This window comes from Dromiciops gliroides, chromosome 4 (genome assembly GCF_019393635.1).
Source record: "Dromiciops gliroides isolate mDroGli1 chromosome 4, mDroGli1.pri, whole genome shotgun sequence".
Taxonomy (NCBI): domain Eukaryota; kingdom Metazoa; phylum Chordata; class Mammalia; order Microbiotheria; family Microbiotheriidae; genus Dromiciops; species Dromiciops gliroides.
Window position 1 is genome coordinate 213,674,817 of NC_057864.1, and position 22,996 is coordinate 213,697,812.

The 22,996-nt window shown below is 39.1% G+C and overlaps 1 protein-coding gene across 4 annotated transcripts in view; it reads right to left on the reverse strand.

The window, feature by feature from the left end:
• ASPSCR1 (ASPSCR1 tether for SLC2A4, UBX domain containing) overlaps nt 1–22,996 on the reverse strand; it is a 134,631-nt gene that overhangs the window by 55,084 nt on the left and 56,551 nt on the right. For all 4 annotated transcript variants that reach the window (XM_044000595.1, XM_044000598.1, XM_044000596.1 and 1 more), the window contains exon 7: nt 21,898–22,333. In XM_044000595.1, the coding sequence (XP_043856530.1) occupies nt 21,898–22,333 (436 nt within the window). The remainder of the gene's footprint in view (nt 1–21,897; nt 22,334–22,996) is intronic.

Below are 22,996 nucleotides of genomic sequence, written 5' to 3' on the forward strand. Positions count from 1 at the left end.
TACCCATATAGTCAACATATTAATTCAGGACCTCTGCAAGGTTACTACAATGGCCTCCTAAATGATCTCTGTTGCAAACCATCCAAAGTGCTTTTCCTTAAGCACAGATGTGACATCACTCCCCTAATGAAAACTCCAGTGACTCCCTATCACCACTGGGGTAAAACATAAATGTCTTTGTTTGCTTTTTAAAGAAAGTCCTTCACAAGCTCAAACCTATCTCTTCGGTTTGGGTTTTGGTTTTATTTTAAACCTCTCTTTTCTCATCATTATACATTCATTATCCCCTTTCCCACATAGCCAACTGCCAGTGAAACTGCCCTTCTCTCTGTTGCCAGAACATGGCACTTCATCCCCCATCTTCATGCCATGTCCAGAACACATTTCTTCCTCACTTCTGCTTTGGAGAATTCTTCTTTAGCTTCAGGATGCAGCTCAAGCACCAACTTCTACACAGCCTTTCCTGTTCTGCCCAGCAGCTAGTGTCTGCACTCCCTCCCTGGCAGTAACAGTCTTGTATTTGAGAACAGAGATTCTTTCTTTGCTTTTTTATCCACGGTGTCCAGCAAATATCAGATGCTTAATAAACTGTTTACTGATTGATCCCTTTGACCTTTTAGGGGGTGAGGGAGTCTCACTGATGGTGCAATAAGAAGTAGCACATACCCAAGGGAAATGCAAAATTGGCTCTGCCTGGTGATCTGGTCTCTGAAGGAGCTAAGCTGATCTTTTTGGTAAATGCAGGAATTCTAGGTGGTTTCTAACAGTGTTTCATGTTTCATCCCATCTAGCCATCCTTCAGGATACCTTGCCTAGTCAACACAAGCATTGTGACATCTATCCTACCCATCTCTCCCCAATGGGAACAGCAACACTCCAGACCTAAATTTCAAGAGACTTTGCCCATTCCACTCCAGAGGAGTTAATCTATTTAACTTTAATATGGGGCTGCACAAATGAGTAAGTTAATACTTACTTTAACTTTCTATATATAGCTAGCCCCAGACCATGCTTCATTCCATCCAGTTAATCACCAAGACTTAAGCAGCATGGCGTATCTTGCCATCTGCCTTGATGCCAAGAGTGTATCTTACAATCCATCCCATGTTCTCTCTCTCTTGATCAAAGAACAATATCAAAGCAACATTAGCACTGCTACTGAAAAGGGCAAGATAATTGACTAATGGCCCTATCATTTCTTAGAACAAAGTTCCCTTTCCTGGTTATTACTCTCCAATATGTGTTATACACCCCCCCCCTTTAGTACATAAACTCTTTGAAAGCAAGGAACATCTAGGTCTTATTTTTCTGTCTCTATAGCCAAATATAGTAAAGAGTAAATGATTAATCAATTTAATTTAATATCATGTATACTAATTAGACAGTGGGAAATTTTTCTAGGCAATGTGGTACTGTTTGCATATAAAAGAACAAAATATGATCCCAGATTCCAATCTAGAAGAGTAGATAAAAATGATTATAATATAAATTAGAATGAAATCATTAAAGAGAAAAGATAAAAAGGGCCTCCTGAGGAAAGGAAGATTATTTCTGGTTAGGTGATCAGGAAAGGCTTCACTGATGAGATGGGGCCTAAAATGGGCCCAGAAGAAAGGCAAGGATTTAAAGAGACTACTAATACTGGGACACTGAATAGCAAGAGAGGATGATATGAATAAAGATATAAAGGCAGGAAAAAGCAAGATGCAATCAGGAAACAAAGGATATGCAGGTTAGCTGTAATGTAAAGTATATGAAGGGAGAGCCATTAATTATAACTCAAATACTCAAATGCCTTGATGATCTTCTCCATTAGGGTGTTCCCTCCAATGATGCAACTCGGAACCCATTCATGCCTGCCCATCCTGTGGGACTCTTGTCTATATCTTCCTATAAACATAACACAAAAGATCCACCTAGTACATTGGAGGTTTTCCTTGACTTGAACACAAGGGTCCCAGTAGGGCATTCTGGACACCCACCTGTCATTCCCTGTCCTTCACCACATAACCAATCCATCTTCTCTCCCTATACACAACTAATTGATATTAACTCTTATTCATGTTCTTCTTCAAAGTTTCTCATTGGTTCTATGTTGAAGACTAATTCATATCCACCAGGCACATCACATTCCTCTAACTATTCTATAAAGTTCAGAGCACAGGATCATAGATTTCAGGCTGTAAGGGACCTTAGAGGTCATGAACTACAGCCACTTCATTTTATAGATGAAGAAACTGAGGCCCAGAGGGGCTAAAAAAAAGCTTTTAGAATTTGAACCTGGGTAGAGTAATCTGATTCCAAATCCAATGCTCTTTAGATCTTCTAAGATTAAACCCTGGTCATAGAATTAGAAAACATTTTGGGAACAACTGAGAAAAAGGGTGAGAGATGATTAAGTCAGAATGAAACTTTGAGAATAATTCCAGATAAATACTAATTCCATGAGACCCCAAAAAGACTGACTTAAGAAAGCAGCTTGGGTTATGGTTTTTTCCTTCATCTGAAAAGGTGACACCCAGTATCAGGTAAACAGGTAGAGCTTGCTAAGAATTCACTACTGATATACTTGCCAAGTATATATGCTGATATAATTCCCAAGTCAAGTAAGGAATTGGCCTGACACTGCCTGAAAAGACCTAAGCCCTGGTCAGGCCATCTTTAAAAGAATCACTGCTTATTTTATTCCCAAATCACAAGTCAACAAAAATGAACATCTGATTTTTCTCAGGAGACTACTGGGAGGTGAAGATGACAATCGAAGAAAGAGGTATCTGACAAATTATCACTCAAAAAAAGAAATGAGGGGGGCAGCTAGGTGGCGCAGTGGATAAAGCACTGGCCTTGGATTCAGGAGGACCTGAGTTCAAATCCGGCCTCAGACACTTGATACTTAACTAGCTGTGTGACCCTGGGCAAGTCACTTAACCCTCATTGCCCTGCAAAAAAAACGAAAAAAAAAGGAAGAAGAAATGAGCTCCTAGCATTATTTGACAGGGAAAGACTAGAAGTTTTCCCAATAAATATAGGAGTAAAGCAAAGATATAGGCCTTGTTAGGTATCCAAAAAATTCTAACAATAGGAGTAAGATGAGAGAAGGGAATTAAGGCATAAACACTGGCAAAGAAGATACAAAATTATCCCTCTTCACTGGTGACAAAAGAGTTTATTTAGAAAGCCCAATAAATTCTACCTCTTACCAGAGAAGTGATGAGTTAGAGGTTCAGAATGCATTTCAGACACAGCCAACATGTAGATCTGTTTTGTGTAACTATACTTATTTGTTATAAAAGACTGCTCTATTTGGGGGGGGGGGCATTAGGGAGGGAATGGAAGGATGGGGAACAGCAATAATAAAATTTCTAAGAGAAAGAAAAGATTTCAAAAAGCATTAATGAATAATTTTAAAAACAGACAGGAATCAGAAGAAGGTTCAAAAGGGAACATGAGGGGGCAGCTAGGTGGTGCAGTGGATAAAGCACTGGCCCTGGATTCAGGAGTTCCTGAGTTCAAATACGGCCTCAGACACTTGACACTTACTAGCTGTGTGACCCTGGGCAAGTCACTTAACCCCCATTGCCCCGCAAAAATAAATAAATAAGTAAAAAAATAAAATAAAATAAATAAGAATCTCTTCCTTAAAAAAAAAAAAAGGAACATGAGTGATTAGAGAAATGTTGGGACTACCATGTCCTACTTTCCTATTCTTCTTTGTACACAAAAATGCTCATGTTTGTTGAATTTTGTCAAATATATTAAAAAAAGAAAAAGACAAAAGAAAACCCCAGAGAATCAAGCAAAGTAATCAATTGAGACAATTAAGAGCTTCAGCAGCAAGATACAAAATAAATCCACAAAAAGTATCATCATCTCTATAGATCAATAAAAATCCATAAAGAAATCATTTAAAAGGAAATCTCATTTGAAATGATCATAAAATGCATAAAATATTTGGGAGCCAATATACCAAGACACATTTAAGATACATAAATAAAACCACAAAACATTCCTTAAGGAAATAAGGAATGCCAAACTGATAGATATTCATAGTTCCACCAATATAATAAAAGTTCAGGTTTCTAAAAAATGATATTACATAACTTAACTTATAGATTTTGTGCTAAATCAAATCACCAACCAAACCAAAATTTAGAGAAACAAAAATCCTAGAAACAGAAGGAAAATAATGGGGGGGGGGGAGAAATTGGAATAAAGGGACAATAGCACCTCCAGACCTCAAATTATATTACAGAGAAGTAACTGTCAAAACAATTTGGAAATGGCTAAAAAGTGGGAAAGTACATTAATGGAACAGACTAAATAAGCAAGAATCAGAACCCAGCAATTCAGGATTTGATAAACTTGAGAACATAGGTTGAGGAAGAGCTCTCTATTTGATAAGAATTGCTGAAAACTGAAAAGGAATTTGTCAGAAATTGCTTACAAAAACATCTTATATCATTTCCCACAAGCTCAAAATGGACATATGACCTAAATATTAAAGGTCATACTACCAAAAAAATTTTTTACTGAAATATTCTGATTGGGTATCTCCCATATATGTGAAAAAACTTCATAACTAGGGACCATCCCAAAAGATAAAGAAATAATCTCAATTACATTAAACTGAAAACCATATACACAAACAAAATCAAAGCTACTAGGATAAGAAGAGAAGTTGTCAAGTGGAAAAAAAAATCTGTATATCAAATATCTCTGATAAGGATGTGATAACTTAAGGCTATCAAGGAAATTAACCAATATATATATAAACAAATGTATTAATATGAAAATTAACAAACGTGTATAAAAACAAAAGTCATCCCCCAAAATACTGGATGTTGGAGGGGATGTGGGAAAACTGGGATGCTAATCCACTGCTGGTGGAGTTGTAAAAAGTTCCAACCATTCTGGAGAGCAATTTGGAATTTTGCTGAAAGAGCTATAAAACTGTGCATACCCTTTGATCCAGAAATACCATTGCTAGGTTTATATCCCAAAGACATCCCCCAAAAGAGAAAAAGACCTATTTGTACAAAAATATTTACAGCAGCTCTTTTTGTGATAGCTAAGAATTGGAAATCAAAGAAATGCCCACCAATTGGGGAATGGCTAAACAAACTGTGGTATAAGATTGTGAGAGAAAATTATTGTACTATAAGAAATGACAAGCAGGATGATTTCAGAAAGGCCTGGAAAGACTTATATGAACTTATATATAGTGAAGTGAGCAGAACCAGGAGAATGTTGTCCACAGTAAAAGCAATATTGTTTGATAAAGAACTGTGAATAACAACTAATTGCAGTAATACAATGATCCAAGACAATTCCAAAGGATTAATGATGACTCATACTAACTACCTCCAAAGAAAGAACTGATAATGACTGAACACAGACTGAAGCATATTTTTCATTTTCTTTCATTTTTTTCCTTTTATTCAAATTTTCTTATACAAAATGACTGATATGGTAATGTTTTACATAATTGCACATGTATAACCTATATCTGATTGCTTACTACCTTAGGAAGGGAGAAGGGGAGGGAGAGAAGGAGGGACAGAATTTGAACTCAAAACTTTAAATAAAAATGTTTATTACTAAAAAAAAACAAACAAAAAACCCAACAACAGAAAAAGTCATTCCCCAGTGAAAAAGTGATCAAAAGAAGGATGACAAACCATTAACAACTATTTGAAATATTGCTCCAAATAATTAATAATAAGAGAAATGCAGCAAAACAAACCTGAGGTTTCATTTCATACCTAGGAACTGTCCATTAATCTATCACCAAGATCTCAATTTATGTTCCAAGCAGTGTGCTAAGCACAGAGGATACAGAGAAAGACAAAACCACAGAAACAGTCCCAGCCACCAAGAAGCTAACAATTAACTAGGGGCACAACATGTGAATAATTAAGTACATACACAAAAGATACAGAGTAGAAGGAAAGTAACTTAAACAGAAGGATCAAGTGCCATGGTGGGGAACAGGGAAGCTTCTTGAAGAAGGTGCCATCTGAGCTGAATCTTGAAAGACAAGATTGTCAAGAGGCAGAGGTGAGGAAGGAGAGCACTTCAGGTATGGGGGCCAGCTAGTGAAAAGGCATAAAGACAAAATAGAGTATAGTGTACAAGAAATAGCAAATAGGAAAAGGAATATAAATGAAACAAACAAATAAAAACCCACAAAAACCATGAAATGAAATGCTTGGCTCCAGAAATTAGAAAATGCCCTTTCCTTTCTTCTTTGCAGAGGTGGGGGACTGTGGGTATAGAACATGGCATAACCTTCTCAGACTCAGTTGTTATGTTTGGTAAGTTTTTCTAAACAGTTTTCTTTCGTCTTTTCATGGCTTGTAGGCAGGAAAGGTAAAAGATAAATTTGTAAATAAAGGCAATATAAAACCCCAAAATATTAATAAAAATAATATTTTTAAGAAGCTAGCCTCCAGAAGCAGTAGTCTTCCCAGTTGGCCGACCAATGTACCAACAAATCTCATTAGACATTCCAACTGGTGAGTATGCTTGAGCTGCTTGGGACAACGAGACCCCGTTACACTGCCAAGACACATGAGGCTTCCTCCCCCTCAATTGCCTCATGTGGCTGACAGCCCAATTCATACTGGTGATCATCAAGAAATGCACTACCAGTTACAATAGCAGTCAGTGCTGGCCCCAGTTAGATAAGTCTTAGAGAACAATGGGTTCTCTTTTGAGTTCTAGCCTTCTTCTTGTACAAGGAATGATGTGGAATTAACCATAATACAGTCTGGGAAGTCAGAATGGTCTCATCTATTGCCAGGGTAAATAAAAAAGATGGTAAAGCAGGCAAGAGATTCTTTCAAAAACCAGCTTTTTGCTACACTAGAGAGTTTGACAATAAGAATGTCAAATACACTAGCCAGGCAACATCTAGATTGCAGGTAGTCATTTTTACATGCCCTAGAACCAAATGACTAAATTCCCAATACAACAATTAAGACCATATTACAAATAGCAGCATTCTCAGTGAAATGCCCCTGAAAACTTGGGATGGAACCAGTTCAAAGTAACTGCTGCTTTTCATTATTCTTGCTATGTATACCAACTGTGGGGAACACATCACAAACACAAAGAGAGGTTAAAATGAAAACAGTACATACCTGAGGTAATCTAGTCAGACCAAGTCTCTTTACCCAGAGGGAGAAGGGTGTACCTATAGTACAAGAAATATATGGAGTAGCTGATGGATTTATAAGTGTAACCTCTGAACTCCAAATATTTTTTTTAACCAATCTATATATGTCCTTACCTAGCTAGATGTGCTCAAAAATGGGGTCTGCTTATCCTGTATTACTGCCTTTGTGAAGAGCATCAGGTCCCTTTCCTTTCCTGAGCATAGATCTGGCTAAGCCCCAGTGTTCATGAACTATTGCACTCAGGTGCCACCTGTAATAGCTGAGCTTTCCTGTTCCCTCCATAGTTGTCAATACATGTTACCTGTTGAAATTATTTTGTATTCTTCTGCAGTTACTTATCTGTTTATATGTCCATATACCCCCAGCAGAAGTATAAGCTCCTTGATGATAGGTCCTGTTTCTTTCCTTTTTGGGGGGGATCTTTGTATGCCTGATACCTACCATAGTACTTTGCGCACAGTATAAACATTTGGTGAATTGAATTTATGAGATCAAGAATGAATTCTGATGAGAAAGTTTCACTTTTGTATCGTGTTTTAAGGCTTATAGAGCACTTTCTTAATAGCAACTCTGTGAAAACGATACTGCAAATATTATTATCCTATTCTACATTTAATGAGCCTGAGGCTCAGAGAGGTTATACTGCTTGCTCAGGATCACAAAGCTAAGAAATACTAGAGTTGGGATCCAAACAGTTCTATCCCTACTCCAAATCCAGTGTTCTTTTCACAATACCACAATGGCGCATCCTTTACTTAAGAGAGACCACTTGTTGGGTCATAAACAAGAAGACAATTAATTAAGGACACAGACTAGGCTCTGCTGCCTCACCTAGAGCAGAAATCATGTATATCTTTGATCAGTGAACTGGACCTTTCACCAATGTGGGCCACTAAAGGCCATGGGATCTTCAACAGGCTGAGGCCATCAAGAGGGAAATTATCAGTATCTGTTCCGGATCACTGCTTTGGCCCTGAATGGGGAACTGTAAGGGGACCAAGGAGATGAGAATAAGGATGGGAAAGAGGGGGGTGGGGGGGGGCATTCTCCCAAGCACATCTTATTTAACTTCAAAGAATTAGGGCTGGGTGTTTCTGGGCAGCCCCAACCCCTCTCAGTGCACCAAGTTCTGATCTCCAATATAACTATCTTCTAATAATTAATGTTTTGACATCAAAGCCAAAAGCGCCTGGGTCTGTAAACCATCCCCAGTTCCTAGCTTAGGACCTGCCCATATTTTATCCTGTCTCTTTATTTAAATCCTAAAACCACACACAGGCAAAAACATTAATGGGAAACTTGGAAACTTTTTTAGATTACTAAAGTGTACCTTTGATGTCCTACCCCCACCCCTTTTCCAAAAAATTGTTTTGTTCCTTCTCCCTCCCTTTCCTTTCCCCCCAGGACTGAAAAGGGACACAAAGCAGATGTCATGTGGCCGGCCAGCCCTCTGGGTGTGCTGCTGTTAGTGACAAGAGAAGAGAGAATGGAAGGAATGGGGGAGGGAGGGCTCTATAATCAATCAGCTGCATAAGCTTGTGAGATCAAAGGCTCAGAGAGCAGCAAAGTCACACACTGTTTAACATGAGGGCGGAAACCATCAAACCTCCCCCCACCACCACCACTGCACCCCACCCCCAGACTGCCTAGACAGAATTGGCAGCTAATGCCAAAGGAATCACTATGCCCAACTGTACCGTCCTGGGCTTAGGGGATTTTCTTAACAGGAATCTACTTCGCATGGGCCAAAGAATACATACTGGGAGACCACAGTTTCTCTCATACGGAAATACAAATCCAGGTCTACCTGTCCCCAGTTGTCTATGCAGTCCTAAACTCAGAAAACCCCACCAAAATAGCCATTGTTAAGTCCCTGGAAAAAAAGGGTAGAAGTCTTAAGGCTGGAAGGCAGAAAATGCATAAAATGCCTGCAATCATTTAAGAAAGAAGAATCAAACTGAAGGAAAAAACAAGGAACGTTTTTCCTTAAGAGTCCTAAAAACTTTCGAGGGGGGGGGGGCCCGCGAGGGCGCTACCCAGATGTAAGAGGTGGCAGGAAGGAAGTCTGTGCCCTTTACATAGCTACCAGGCTAGTGTTCATCACATGCCACTGATTTTGGTAGTGGGAAGCTTAAACTAAGGAGACAAACTGTACTTCATAAGATTGTCAAAATACGGAACAGAAGGAGTTTCTAAAGGTTCTGGGGACCACTGACACTCCTGACTGACCAAGAGTGGCCCTGGCTTTCCTTCTAGTACTAATTCATGACTAAGGCCACATCCCTTCATTTAATAAATATTTACTGAGCACTCATTAAGTATGAGGTCCTATGCTGAACATCATTGGGGGAGGAGGGTGTGAAGGTTATGGGACAAAAGATATCTTTCTTACTTTTAAGAACCTTGTTCTCACTGGGACTTACTGACTGTATGAAGGAGGAAATGAAAGAAAGAAAGAGCCAAAATTGACTCTGAAATCATGATTTGAGTAACCATAAAACAATGTTAAATGTGAAATCTCCCAACTTGTCAAGTGATAAATTTATTATTTACATTCAAATGATCTGAAAGAAATAGGAGCTAGGTTCCTTCTAGGAATGAGAGGCTGTTTGAAAGGGATCCCCTGGAAGATGACAGGTATACAAAGCCTTCTCTTTCAAACTGTATCCTTTCCTCTCATTGATCCCTGGCCAGGACAAGTAAAATTGGCTCAATGAAAATATACTTGACTAACTGACCCTTTCCATAAATGGACTCTGTGTTAAGGGTTGGGTCTCTGACCATATAATATCTCTACCATAATGCTGTTCCATCCAACTGCAATGCTATAATGCAATCAAAATCAATACCTATGAGGAATAGGAATACAGAGAAATCTAGAAAAAGCTGTATGAAATAATGAAAAAAAAAACAGAACAAAAAGAAGAGAGTACACAGTGACTACAATAAAAAAGCAAACAGAGACAAATGAACAAAAAGAAAATTAAAGAGTACACAAAATTTGTAAACATTTTATATTATGAAATTCATGTAATAAAATGTAGAAAGCCATAAATTATATTTAGCTGGTTTTGTTGATGTTTAAACTTAATCTGATAGCCAAGAAATGAAACTGAGAGGATGCACCTCAATTGGCAATTGACTAAACAAATTATGGTAAATGAATATGATGGAATACTACTGTGCTGTAAGAAATGATGAAGAGAATGGTTTTAGAAGAACCTGGAAAGAGTTATATGAACTGACACAAAATGACGTGAACAGGACCAAATGAACAATTTATATAATAATAGCAATATCATAAAGTTCATCAACTTCAAAAGACTTAATAATCAATGCAATGACCCACTTCAATTCCAAAAGATTCATGATGAAACATGCTATCCACTTCTGAATGAAGAATGACAGAGTCAGTGCAAAATTAAGCATATTTTCTTCTCTCTCTGTCTTTATCTTTTGTTGGGGTGGAGGGGACATGATTAATACAGGAATTTATTTTGCATGACTACTTATTTGTAATGGGTTTTGTTTTTCTTGACTTCTCAGTGGGTAGAGAGGGGAGAGTGAGGGAGAGAATTCAGAACAAAAAATAAAATTTGAATTAAAAAATAAAACTAATTTTATAATCATTTTTTAAAACTCTAAAGTGCCTAATTCATAGCCTCTATTACAATATAACTGGGTAGAGCTCTTATAACTACCTTCAGTGCACATCTGGGATAAGAGAAGCCAAACACCACAGTAGACTGGCATCTTTCAGATTGGTTCCACCTAAAAGGCTATCTGTCTTCTCCTATCTAATCCACGGTCCCTTTCAAACAGTCTAAGCCAACAGAACTATGGAATCACCAAGAAAGAGTGAAAGATGAAAAAATAAGCAGAATCATATATTGCCAAAAGGCCCAAGAGATTGTAAAGAATAAAATATGTCAGGAAAAATAGGGTTTTTTGAAAGCGACAGAACTAAGAGATCAAGTGATGACTATGAATGGAATGTCTGTATTAGAATACTTCTTTTTGATAGTGTTATAGCAAGTCTTCCTCTCAATATTAATTCCAACTGGTTTAGGAAAGAAACAGTCACATGGGCTAACAGATGGGGTCAGGAAAGAGCTGGCTTCTAAAAAAAGCAAGAGGGCTCAAAAAGGGCCCAGCAGCCTTCACATCTGTACTAATGATCAGGAAGGGGGAGGGGGAAGGAGATTCCCAGACTACCGGAAACAGGGAGGTGTTGAAAATATCAGTAAGAACTGAAGAATCACAAAAAGAGACTAGGAGAAGTCCATGAAAGAAACCATGATACGAAAATCAACCCATCCTAATCCAGACTTGAAAATCAGCCCTGGCCAGCTGACCCTGCAGTTTGGAAGAAAGAAACTGGGCCATAAGCAATTAAGACATTGTGCATAGTTACATATGGTTCCATGCTAAGCATGGAGAAAAGGCAGAAAATTACAGAATTTATTTTGTAATAATGATAATAACAATAATATCAATCCCCTCAAAGTCCCAAACCAACCTGGAGGTCAGGGAATCTGGAAAGGATAACAAAGAAAGGGAATGCTAGCCAGGCTGATATATACAATGTGGTCTAAACCTTTGGGTCCTACAGAACTGGAAGATGTGATTACTGAGCCAATGTCAATGATATCTGAAAGATGATGGGAAACAGGAGAAGTGTCACAAGATCAGAGAAGAGCACATGTCCTAATTTTAAGAAAGGAAGAATGGAAAGAATGAAAGGAGCAAGAGAGGGAAGAAGTGATGGGAGGAAGGGTGGGAAAGAAATAGAGAAAGGAAGGAAGGGAGGCAGAAAGGGTTGAAGACAGGAAGAGGAAAAAAGAAAGCAAAAAGACTGATATTTAGACCCTGATTACAAAAAGCCAACATGGTTTCATCCAGTCAAAAAAGAATGTATCTGGGGCAGCTAGATGGCGAAGTGGTAAAGCAACGGCCCTGGATTCAGGAGTACCTGAGTTCAAATCCGACCTCAGACACTTAACACTTAGTAGCTGTGTGACCCTAGGCAAGTCACTTAACCCCAACTGCCTCACTAAAAAAAACAACAACAACAAAAAAAGAATGTATCTTATAAGCACTAACTACATGCCAGACATTGGGCTAAGCACTGGAGAAACAAAAAAACAAAAACAAACAAACAAAAAGACAGTCTTTGCCTTCAAGGAACTTCCATTCTAATGAAGGAAGAGGTACTCGCATAGGTGAAGTCCAGAGAATGAAGGATGGAAATTTCAGAAAGAACTCACCAGTTGGAAAAGGAGGTTGACAAGGGGAAAAGGAGTTGGGGCATTGTGGCAAAGTCTGAAGAAAGGGAAAGTGATGCCAGCCTAACCTCATTTCATTTTTTGACAAAATTACTAAACTAGCAGATGAGGGAACTGCTGTTGATACAATATACCTCTATTTTGGCAAAACATTTGATAACTCATTATTTTTCTGGAGAAGATGGTTAGGGATTAGATAATATGATTACATGGATTCACAACTGGTTGGAGAGATTCAAAGAGTGGTTAATGGTGTTCAAGGATCATCGTGGCAGGAAGTCTTTAGTGAAGCACTACAGAGTTCTGTGCTTTGCCTTATTTTACATAATATTTTCATGCTAGCTTCATTAACTATGCAGGTGAAACAAAGTTGGGAGGGGTTACTAACACAGTGGATGACAAATCAGGATCCCAAAGAATTTTAACATGCTGCTGAATAAGATGAAATTCAACTGAGATAACCCTAAAGTCTTGTACTTGGGTATAAAAAAATCAGCTTCATAAGAATTGAGATAACACAAAAACTGTTTGGGAGTAAAACAACAAAGGTAGCAGAGACCTCCCTGATTTGAGAGTATAAAACCAGTCACTAAACATTTATTAAGTACTTACTATGTGCCGGGCAATGTGCTAAGTGCTAGACTGTAAACTGGGACAAACCAGGTCTGCTGTGGAGGACTAAATAATGTAAGACAGTCTCTCCTGGAACGGGGTGGGGGGGTTGGTTCTTTTCACTATAACCCCTTAAAGAATATCAACTGTGCTGCAACTGCACAGAAATCACACAAAGGGCATAGAAACCAGGAGTTTGAAGAACAAAAAGTTATACATTACTCAGCTAGTGATTAGTGCAAGAGATACAAATCCTGGCCCAAATATAAACGGAACAAAATAATCTTGCAACAGTATTATAAATCCAATATACAAGGTCAATTGTCTTTGCTCTGCTTAATGTTATTATCTTTACAGGCTACTGTCCAATTCTTCTTTTGCCTTCTAAAATTCTCAAATGTGACACCTATGCCTATATCCATCATCTCTACTTCCTATCCACCCATTTCCTTTGCCTCTCGAACATGGCTTCTTCCCATGTCAATATCCCAACAATTCTGTTACAAAAAGTCATAAATGAACTCCTAATTACCACATCCAATGGCCTTATCTCAGTTGTCCTCACTGACCTCTCCATGGTATTGGCTTTACTGACAATCTTCTGAAACTATCCTTCCTTCACTTCTAACACTGTATGATACCAGTTTTCCAAACTGCAGCCTCCTGTTTTTCTTCCCAGGTCTTGCTATCTCACAGTTCACTGATGTAACATCAAATATCACTTCTACACTGATGACTTCTATGTTGACATCGCAGTTCTGGTTTCTCACAACAGTCAAAGGCGGGGTGCCAGCTCAGAAGTCTTCACCCCATGCTCAACATATCTAAAATGGCCTATCTTCTCCCACTAAACAACATCCTTTTCCCACCATTACTATCAGTGGTACCACCATTCATTCTCTCATTCTTCCAGGCTAAAACTCTGGAGCTGCTTTTGATCATTCCTTCTACTTTAATATCTACCTTCAATTTTTCATCAGTTCTTGTCATTTCTTCCTTTAAAATGTGCTGAATATAAAAATTACTTGGGCCTAGCAATAATTTTCATATGGTTTCATTCTGTGACAGCAAGTCTTCTGCCTCTGCTGATGCTAGGCTGGCTCAGAACAGCTGACCTTGACCAGATGAAACCAGATAAAACCCCACCTCTAGTTAGTTCTCTGTCAGCTGAGTGCTGAATTTCATGCCATATACATGTGTTGCACTGCTCAATTTTTATTATCTTTAATTGTGACTTTTAAGAAGGTATATTAACAATTCCACAGAAATGTGTAAAAGTAGTGGCTCAATTCAATGACTATTAGAGATCTAATTGCATCTGTTGCTGTTGGTGTGGCAAGTCAAGGGTTTCAAGGATCATTCAAGCTCACAATGAAACAGAATTAGTTGCATCAAATTGCAAAGGAAAGTGCAGTTTCACACTTCTGTGAAACAGCCTAATTAATTCTTGAAAAACAAGCAAAAACCTTCAGACTTGTCAGCTGAAAGAGTTGTTACTGATAGTTCTACAGTAGGCTTCTTGCAATTGGAAGAATAACACTATCAAGTTTTTAAGAGCAGCTAACTACTGTTATAAAGAAAAATGCTTCTCATGGGCAAGACAATACAGAGACTGACGTACTGAGGATTAGAAAAAAAGATAATTTTACAGATGAAACTCACTTTTTCATTCAAGACTATGTTAAAACTGTTGCAGGAAAACATTGAATGTGCTGCCCTGCTTTCAACTCCAAAGACCAAATGCCCCTATTAACATGGGAACTATCACTTCTAAATTCACCACTATGCTGCTAACTCAAGCTTTGACTGACACCACCTTCCCCAAGCCTCCTCTCCCATCTGACTGAAAGACTGAAAGGTAGAGTAGCAAACTTCCCAATGCCTTCCTTCGTAGAGGGCAGAAACTCCACTCTGCATCTGCTGCTGCTCCCAGTTTTAATTCCACAAAACAAGATGCCCCCATAATTGGTATTCCCCGGTGTCCCCCTGCCCACGTTTCCTGCCTTCTTTTCTCTGCTGTCTCCCCCTTTAAGGTTCCAAGTTCCTTGAGAGCAAGGACTGTCTTTCTCTTTATTAACTGTATCCTTAGCACATGTAGCCTGGCACATAGTAGGCATCTAATAAATGTTTATTGGATTTATTGAACTGGCAGAAAGAAATCCAGGTGAGCCTGTAAGATCTGGGCATCAAAAGATTGTAAAACAGCCACCTCCAAAATGTTTCAAGAACGTTTTTACTTCCACTGGGTCTGAAAGTCTTGTTCCCATTGAAGAAATGAGGAACTCTAATAAACATACTGATAAACTAAGAAGCAGAATTGTTCTGAACTTACAGAAATTCCTAAGGGAAGATGGAATATTACAATAAGGCTTTGTACCATGCCACACGACACCAAAGGTTAAGAAATTTATCTGAGAGATGGAGATAAATATCCTTCAATAACCTGGAAACTTGCCTAATGTAAATCCCATTGAAAAATTAGCTGTTAAGGGGCAGCTAGGTGGCTCAGTGGATAGAGCACGGGCCCTTGAGTCAGGACTACCTGAGTTCAAATCAGGCCTCAGACACTTGACACTTACTAGCTGTGTGACCTTGGGCAAGTCACTTAACCCCAATTGCCTCACTAAAAAAAAAAAAAAGAAATTAGCTGTTAAGCCAACAGAAGGTTTATTATACAATATAGGAAACGTGTGCTTTCAAGACAAAAAAATTAAACAAAGATGTAGCCAAAAAAATCTTGTGAAATGAATGCCAAATCATGGAAAACAAGTAGTACAGCAAAAGGACATTTTGCAGATTAAAAAAAAATTTTTTTAAGACATAAATCTGCTTTGCCACCAGTAATTTACACACTTCCATAGTATGGTTGCTATATGCTTTCTATTAGATGGCGAAAGACACCAGCCCGTATCTATGTACTCCTCCATCCTTAATTCCTCACATCCGGGAATCTTGCCTCTCATTTTTGAAAATTATATTTAAAAAATACTAGAAGAAATCAGCCTCATAGCTTTGAATTTAAAATCACACTTGTAAATCCACAGAAAAGGACTCATGATGGAAAATGCTCTCCAAATCCAGAAAAAAAAAGAACTGTGAAATCTAAATGCAGATCGAATCATACTATTTCTATTGTTTTTGTTGTTGTTGTTTTTCTTTTTTGAGGATTTTCCTTTTTGCTCTGATTCTTCTCTCATAACATAACTAATGGGGGGCAGCTAGGTGGTGCAGTGGATAGAGTACTGGCCCTGGAGCCAGGAGGACCCAAGTTCAAATCTGGCCTCAGACACTTGAAACTTATTAGTTGTGTGACCCTGGGCAAGTCACTTAACCCTCATTGCCCCACAAAAAACAAACAAATATCGTGGCTAATGCAGAAATATGTTTAATGTGATTGTACATATATAACCTATATCAGATTACTTACTGTCTTGGGGAAAGGAGAGGGAGGGAGAAAACTAGAGAGGGAGGGAGAAACTAGAAATCTTATAAAAACAAATGCTGAAAACTATCTCTAAATGTAACTGGAAAATAAAATATTTATATGAAAAAAAAGAGTCAGTTTGGGGGCACCTATGTGGCACAGTGGAAAGAGCACTGGCCCTGGAATCGGGAAGACCTGGGTTCAAATCTCAGTCTCAGACACTTGACTGTATAACCCTGAGCAAGTCATCTGTTCTCCCTAAAAAGGAAGGAGTATCCCTGACACTCACCAGAGAAAACTTTTCACCTATAAAAAGGGAAAGCAAAGCAACCATCTTGGGAGCAGCCACATGATCACCCCAATAAAGGAGTAGATTTTTTTTTTTGGTGGGGCAATAGGGGTTAAGTGACTTGCCCAGGGTCACACAGCTAGTAAGTGTCAAGTGTCTGAGGCCGGATTTGAACTCAGGTACTCCTGAATCCAGGGCCAGTGCTTTATCTACTGCGTCACCTAGCTGCCCCTAAAGGAGTAAGTGGATTTAAAAGATCACAGCACTCCCTCTTCTCCAGCCTTTCACAGGCCTCAGTTGGCTGAGAATATCCTTTAACGAAGCTCATTTGGACACAAGTCCGTTCATGGATTTTTTTCTCCTTTTCCTTTCTCTAGTATGGACACTGAGTTACCAAATAATCACTCATGAGGACAGGCCTTTGTTGCCAAATGTAGGAATTAAATACAGGCAGGTGAAAAAATTTTTGTTTAGCTTTTTTTTTTTTTGGGGGGGGGGAGCCAAATGAAATGAGTATGAGAAATGAGAAAATGATCAAATCTTTTCATTTTGCAACTCCTGGCATTCACAAAGAGCACTTTCTTTCATTCAAACTGATGTAGTCCCCCCCAAAAAAAAAAAACAAAAACAAACTGATGTAGTCAGTGGCCTTAATTATTGGATGGCTTTACTTAATTATTTTTCTTAGTCACAGGGGGAGGGTTCAATCTGGAGGGCAGGTTCAATCTGAAGCTGAGTGTGATGTAAAGAAAAAAGTCATCAAAACACGTATTTTAAATAGCAATACATGAATCCAATAAATAAATAAACAAAGCAATTTGATGGTTTGGAACCAAAATTGTACCTTGATTTTAAAAAAAGCTAAACAAAAAAGGTTTCACCTTGTATTTAATTCTACCCATTATCCCCTTCAGCTGCCAGTTAACTGGTCATACAGCTCAGAGCAAATAATGAAGAGAAATAAGCATTCCCTTCTAGCTACACATATTCAAAGATCCCCCTCCATTACAAATCCTCAAGAAAATCCAAGCAAAAGATATCAAAGAGCCAAACCACATTTCTTAAAGCCCTCTTCTTGCCTTCTTTCAGTGGGAATGAGACAATGTGTATGTGTGTATGTATGTACACATATACATATATACACACATACACACATAATTGTATCATGCTATCTCATGTCACCCAATATTACATACTTTCTTGCATAAGTCCTGTAATTAAACTGTGTATATTTGTTAGGGAAAAGCAGCTAGATTGTATGAAGGAAGGATCAGGAAATATCACTCTTTTCAAATGAAAATTCACCTGACAAGTTCTGAGTAAAATTTAACATTCATTTTCATAAAACCAAGATTAAAAATTAGAGGGTCATTTTTCACTGTTTCCTTCTATTTGCAACTATGTCAGCCATGGTAATTCTATGACACTAGACTAAAAGGAGTCAGTAGCAAGAAAGAGAGGATTCAGGTCCTTATTCATAAATAAAACTTGTGTTTCCCACAATGTCTGCAAGAGTCACACTGAGCAACATCCTAAGGAAGCCTGAACTGAAATGAAGACATGAGGAGATTAAGGTTGAACCCCAGAAAAACTCCCTGCAAGCAAGAAGTCCCAGACCAAGCAACAATTTCCCAAGGATGCTAATGGAAACTTAATTTTTTGAGACACTGAAAACAAGACTGGAAAAAGCCCTAAAGACTAGGAAAACAATTCTATAGTAACCTTCAGGGAAAGAACCGACCAGATGTGTCCTAACCAGCCTGTCCCTTTTGTGTGCCCTCTTAAATGCTTTTGCATGATTGCAACTTGCTGGGATATGACTTGGACAAGGTCAGTCTGACTCATAAAGGATAAGGGGCAACCTTCAGAAGCATAATAATGTTGATAATCATCCAAAAGTCTTCAAACAGATGACCAGGCAATTTCATGGCTGGTGTGACTATTAAAGTCTACCTAAAGCCAAGAAAAATGTCTTCCTGGACATGCAAGACTGTGGCCTTGCTCTAAGGTACTATTTCCATCACAAGTTATGAATTTCAGAAACTTCTTTGGTTTAGGCAGCTTAAGTTTCCTCATTTCCCTTTGCCAATATTTGACAAGAAGGGTTGTAGATGGGTGGAGAAGATTAAGTAAACTGGATAAGTGCATGTAACACACATGACATTGGAGGTAGAGGGGAGTTGCAAATGGGCTAATGAGCTGAGTTAAGACTAATGGTAGAACAACTCTGCACTAGAGTCCAAAACATAACACTGTGACGGTGTTCTTTCTCTACCATCTCTTGTAACAATCCCATCTACTGCCGCAGGCTCAATTGTCACCTCTATACAGATGACTACAAGATCTACCAATTTTGTCCTCTTTCTCCTGTCTCCTGTCCTGTACCACTATCTGAATGCTAAACATAACTACCTATATGTCTCATGGGCATATCGAACTCCGCATGTCCAAAATGGAACTTATTACATTTCTCTAAACATCCATTTCCTTTACACACCACACCAAAACAAACTAACACGATACTATGCTACTATTCCATACACCTAAGGACTCTAGCTACTCATTATTTGACAGAAACTTCAGGGAGGGTGGGGAAAAGGGCCTACTATGTGCAAAGCACTGTAATAGGTCCTTTACAACTATTATTTCATTTGATCCTCACAGTAATCCTGGGAAGAAGATGTTACTATTACCCCCATTTTACAATTTAGGAAACTGAAACAAAAGATTGTTAAGTGACTTGCCCAGAGTCACACAGCCAGTATGTGTCTGAGGCCACATTTGAACTCAGGAAGATGAGTCTTCCTGTGTCCAGGCCTGGCACTCTATCCACTGTACTACCTAGCCACCCCTACTAAAGCCTGACAATACATATTTGGCAAAAGAGTTTTGAATTCTTTTTTTTTCTTGATAAGGAAGAGGAGGCATGAAGGAGATAGAATAAATGCTTGTTATTTTTTTCAGCTAAAAAACAATTTTTTGTTCCAAACTTCAATTTCTACTGAGGATACTACCATCCTTTTACATCACCCAGGCTTACAACCTCAAAGCTGTCCTTACCTCTTCCTTCTCTTTCACTCTTCATATCCAAGCAGCTACCAAGTCCTTTCATGAAGGGCTAGGTCTGTGCAGGGGATAGAGCACTATGGTCAGAAAGTCATGAGTTCAAGTTTGGCCTCAAACACTAGCTGTATGACCTTGAGCAAGCCACTTAACCTCTATTTACCTGTTTCCTCAACTATACAACAGCACCTGCCTCCCAGGGCTGTTGTAAGAATAAAATGAGATATCTGTAAAGCTCTTAGCACAGTGCTTGGCACATTCACTCACACAGTACCTTAATACAGCCCCTAAACAACTCTCTCCTATACTACAACTCTCTTTTCTGTCTTACTTCTTCCTCCTCGAATCCATGCTCCACAGACTGACAATTTCATGTCCTTAAAACACATCTGACTATGTCACAATCCCTCCTCCCTCTATTTAAAAATCATCAATGGTTCCCTATTGCCTTTGAGTCTGGTGTACTCCACCAAGTGGAGGCCCCCACATATCTTTTTTTACATGCTTATTTCAGATAACTTTCCTTCTGACCCCTGAAACCCAAGGCTCTTTACAGGTAAGCTTTCACCTTACTAAGCCAAATAGCCATGTCTCTTCCCCAGTAGTTCCAAACCATGTATAGACCCCTTTTATCACCTTGATCCCACTGGAAGCCGGGGACCAGGGCTCTACTAGGTGGAGCTTTCACTCTTTTTCACCCAGAACCAAGACATGACACTTCCAGCCAGCTTTAAACCACTGGTCAACTCCCTCCCTATCCCATCCTTCTGTTTCCAACTGAGGTAGTCCCAAAGTCTTGCTGCAGTTGTAAGCATTTTAAACAGCCTGTATAAGTTAAGATTCCTCCATTAGGGCATCAGCTCCTTAAGTGAAAGGACTTATCTATCTCGCCTGTTTGGATTTGAGCTCTTAATAAAGGCTATTTTCTTACACACAGTCTACATTCCAGAGAATATGAACTGCTTAAACTGTTACCTGAAGTTGAAAGGCCCCCTGGAGTCTCTCTGCCACAGGCACTGGGCCAGAGATGTACTCACTCATCTCAAGCTCCCTTAGGTGCTCACTATCCCCTCCACACAGCCTTTCCTGAACTCCCTTGATATTATCCCTCTCTCCCTCCAAAAAGTACTTGGTATTTATTTATCTATGTTTATGTTGCCTCCTGACCCCTATCAAACAGAGGCTCCTGAAGGGCAGAAATTGTTTTATTCTTGTCTCTGAGAGCTCAGTGCCCAGCAGAGAACACCCCAAGCTTTTTAACAGTAAATTTAGCCCTGAAATCCTGCTCTGTTTAGGTTAATATTCAAATTGATTTGCATTCTCTGAACACCAATTAGCTGACAGCCAAAGGAAGTATATTTGGATGATGGTCAGGGAAGTGGGCTCAGGATTAAAAACGGAATTAATTCATAAACTGGAAAAATGAAAGCAGGTCATACAGGATGCTGGCAGACAAAGTAGGAGGCTAGAGAAGCTATTAACTCAACTTCACTGATGGCTCATTTAATTCTAAAAACCAGGGATCCAAGTCTCCATTTTCTGTTCTCCCCCCACCTCCCTTAGTGAGCAGCTCCTGTGACTCACTATATCAGGCCATAATCCTTAGCTTCCTGGATTCTCAGGCCTATTCTGCCCACCCCTACTCCACCTAGTTTGGGAACCATAATAAAATAATACTGTCACTGATACTGGAAAGAACATGTCAACTTACTACTCTTGGGTTCCTATCACCATGCTGTTAACTTTCCAAATCCAAATATCCTTCCCTAGCTCCAGTCTGCTTTATATGTTGTCTCCCCTATTAGAATATAAGTTTCTCGAGGCCAGAGACAGTCTTTCCTTTTGTATTTGTATCTCCAGCACTTAGTATAGTGCTTGGTATGAGTCAGGATTTAATAAATGCCTTTTCCTTCATTCATTCTCCAGTGTTCAAGCCACTGTACAAGGAAAGATATGTATGCCTCCTTTACAACCCTCCTGTTCTAAGAAAACACATTTAAAAGGACTGAGCCCCACGTACTTTGAAATTTCTAAAACATCTCTTACCTCTCCCGGTTCTGGTTCCTGCTCCTGGCCAGGCTTGGACTTCTTTGGTTTAGAAGGGCCTCCAGGACTAGAAAGAGATTTTGGCAACTTGGCTGAAGATGGTACCAGATGTCTTGAAGGCATAGAGGAGCCTCCAAGACGCTGCCCGCCGCCAGAGAAAGGAACAAAAGAAGGAGATACTGATTCCTTGGAACTCAGCTGCATTTCATCATCCATCCGTTGAAGGCCCAGACAATCTATTTGGCTGACCCCTGAAGCAACTGCATCATCTGGTCGGCTCAAATCACCACTGCTTAGACCACCAGCGCCCAAAGAAAGCGGAGGGTTGCTGGTGGCCTGATCCACAGAGACAGATGGGGCAGGGTTTCCTGAGAGTTTAATCCTAGGAACCATATCCTCCTGCTTGTCAGGTGATTCACACGTCTTCATGGAAAACCTTTTGGGAGAAAACCAAGGCAATAATCAGCAGTACTAAAACCAGGAAAAAAACCCCTCATTGGCCCCTAGGATTTCCTAAGTCCCATTCCCCAGCCCATAGTGATAATGAGCAAACAGCTCCAAACAAAGCTTTTCTGATGGAATCAGGAAGTTAACACAATGATCTTAACTGAACAAAAGAGGATTTGGTCTGTTTACCCTTCTCTACATTGTAATAAGCAAAACGAAGCACCAATCCAATATCATGCACAAGTGAAAGTAAGCCCCTCTAAGGAGCTAGACAGCTATTTATTTATTTGGAGCTAGTAAGGAGAAGCTGATCTCAAACCCAACCAGCAGGCGGAGCCACAGGAGTCAGCTTCCTACAGAAGAGGTCAGAGCCAGGCTTTAAATAATTTTTTTAATTAAACACTAGTAACTTCGTACACCAATGATCTGCATTTCCCGCCCAATCAATAAACCTACCCTACTTCTTTTCATCTGTACCCAAAAAAGAAAGGACAGAAAATGGTTCAGAAGGAGACAGAAACAAGGAGGGCGACTTTGGAACAAACATTAAATGTGTTACATACTTTTTTAAAAAAAGCTTTCCTTAATAGATTCATGGTTTCATATATAGTCCTCTTGTTCTGCTCTTCTTTGTAAGTGGAAATATTCATGT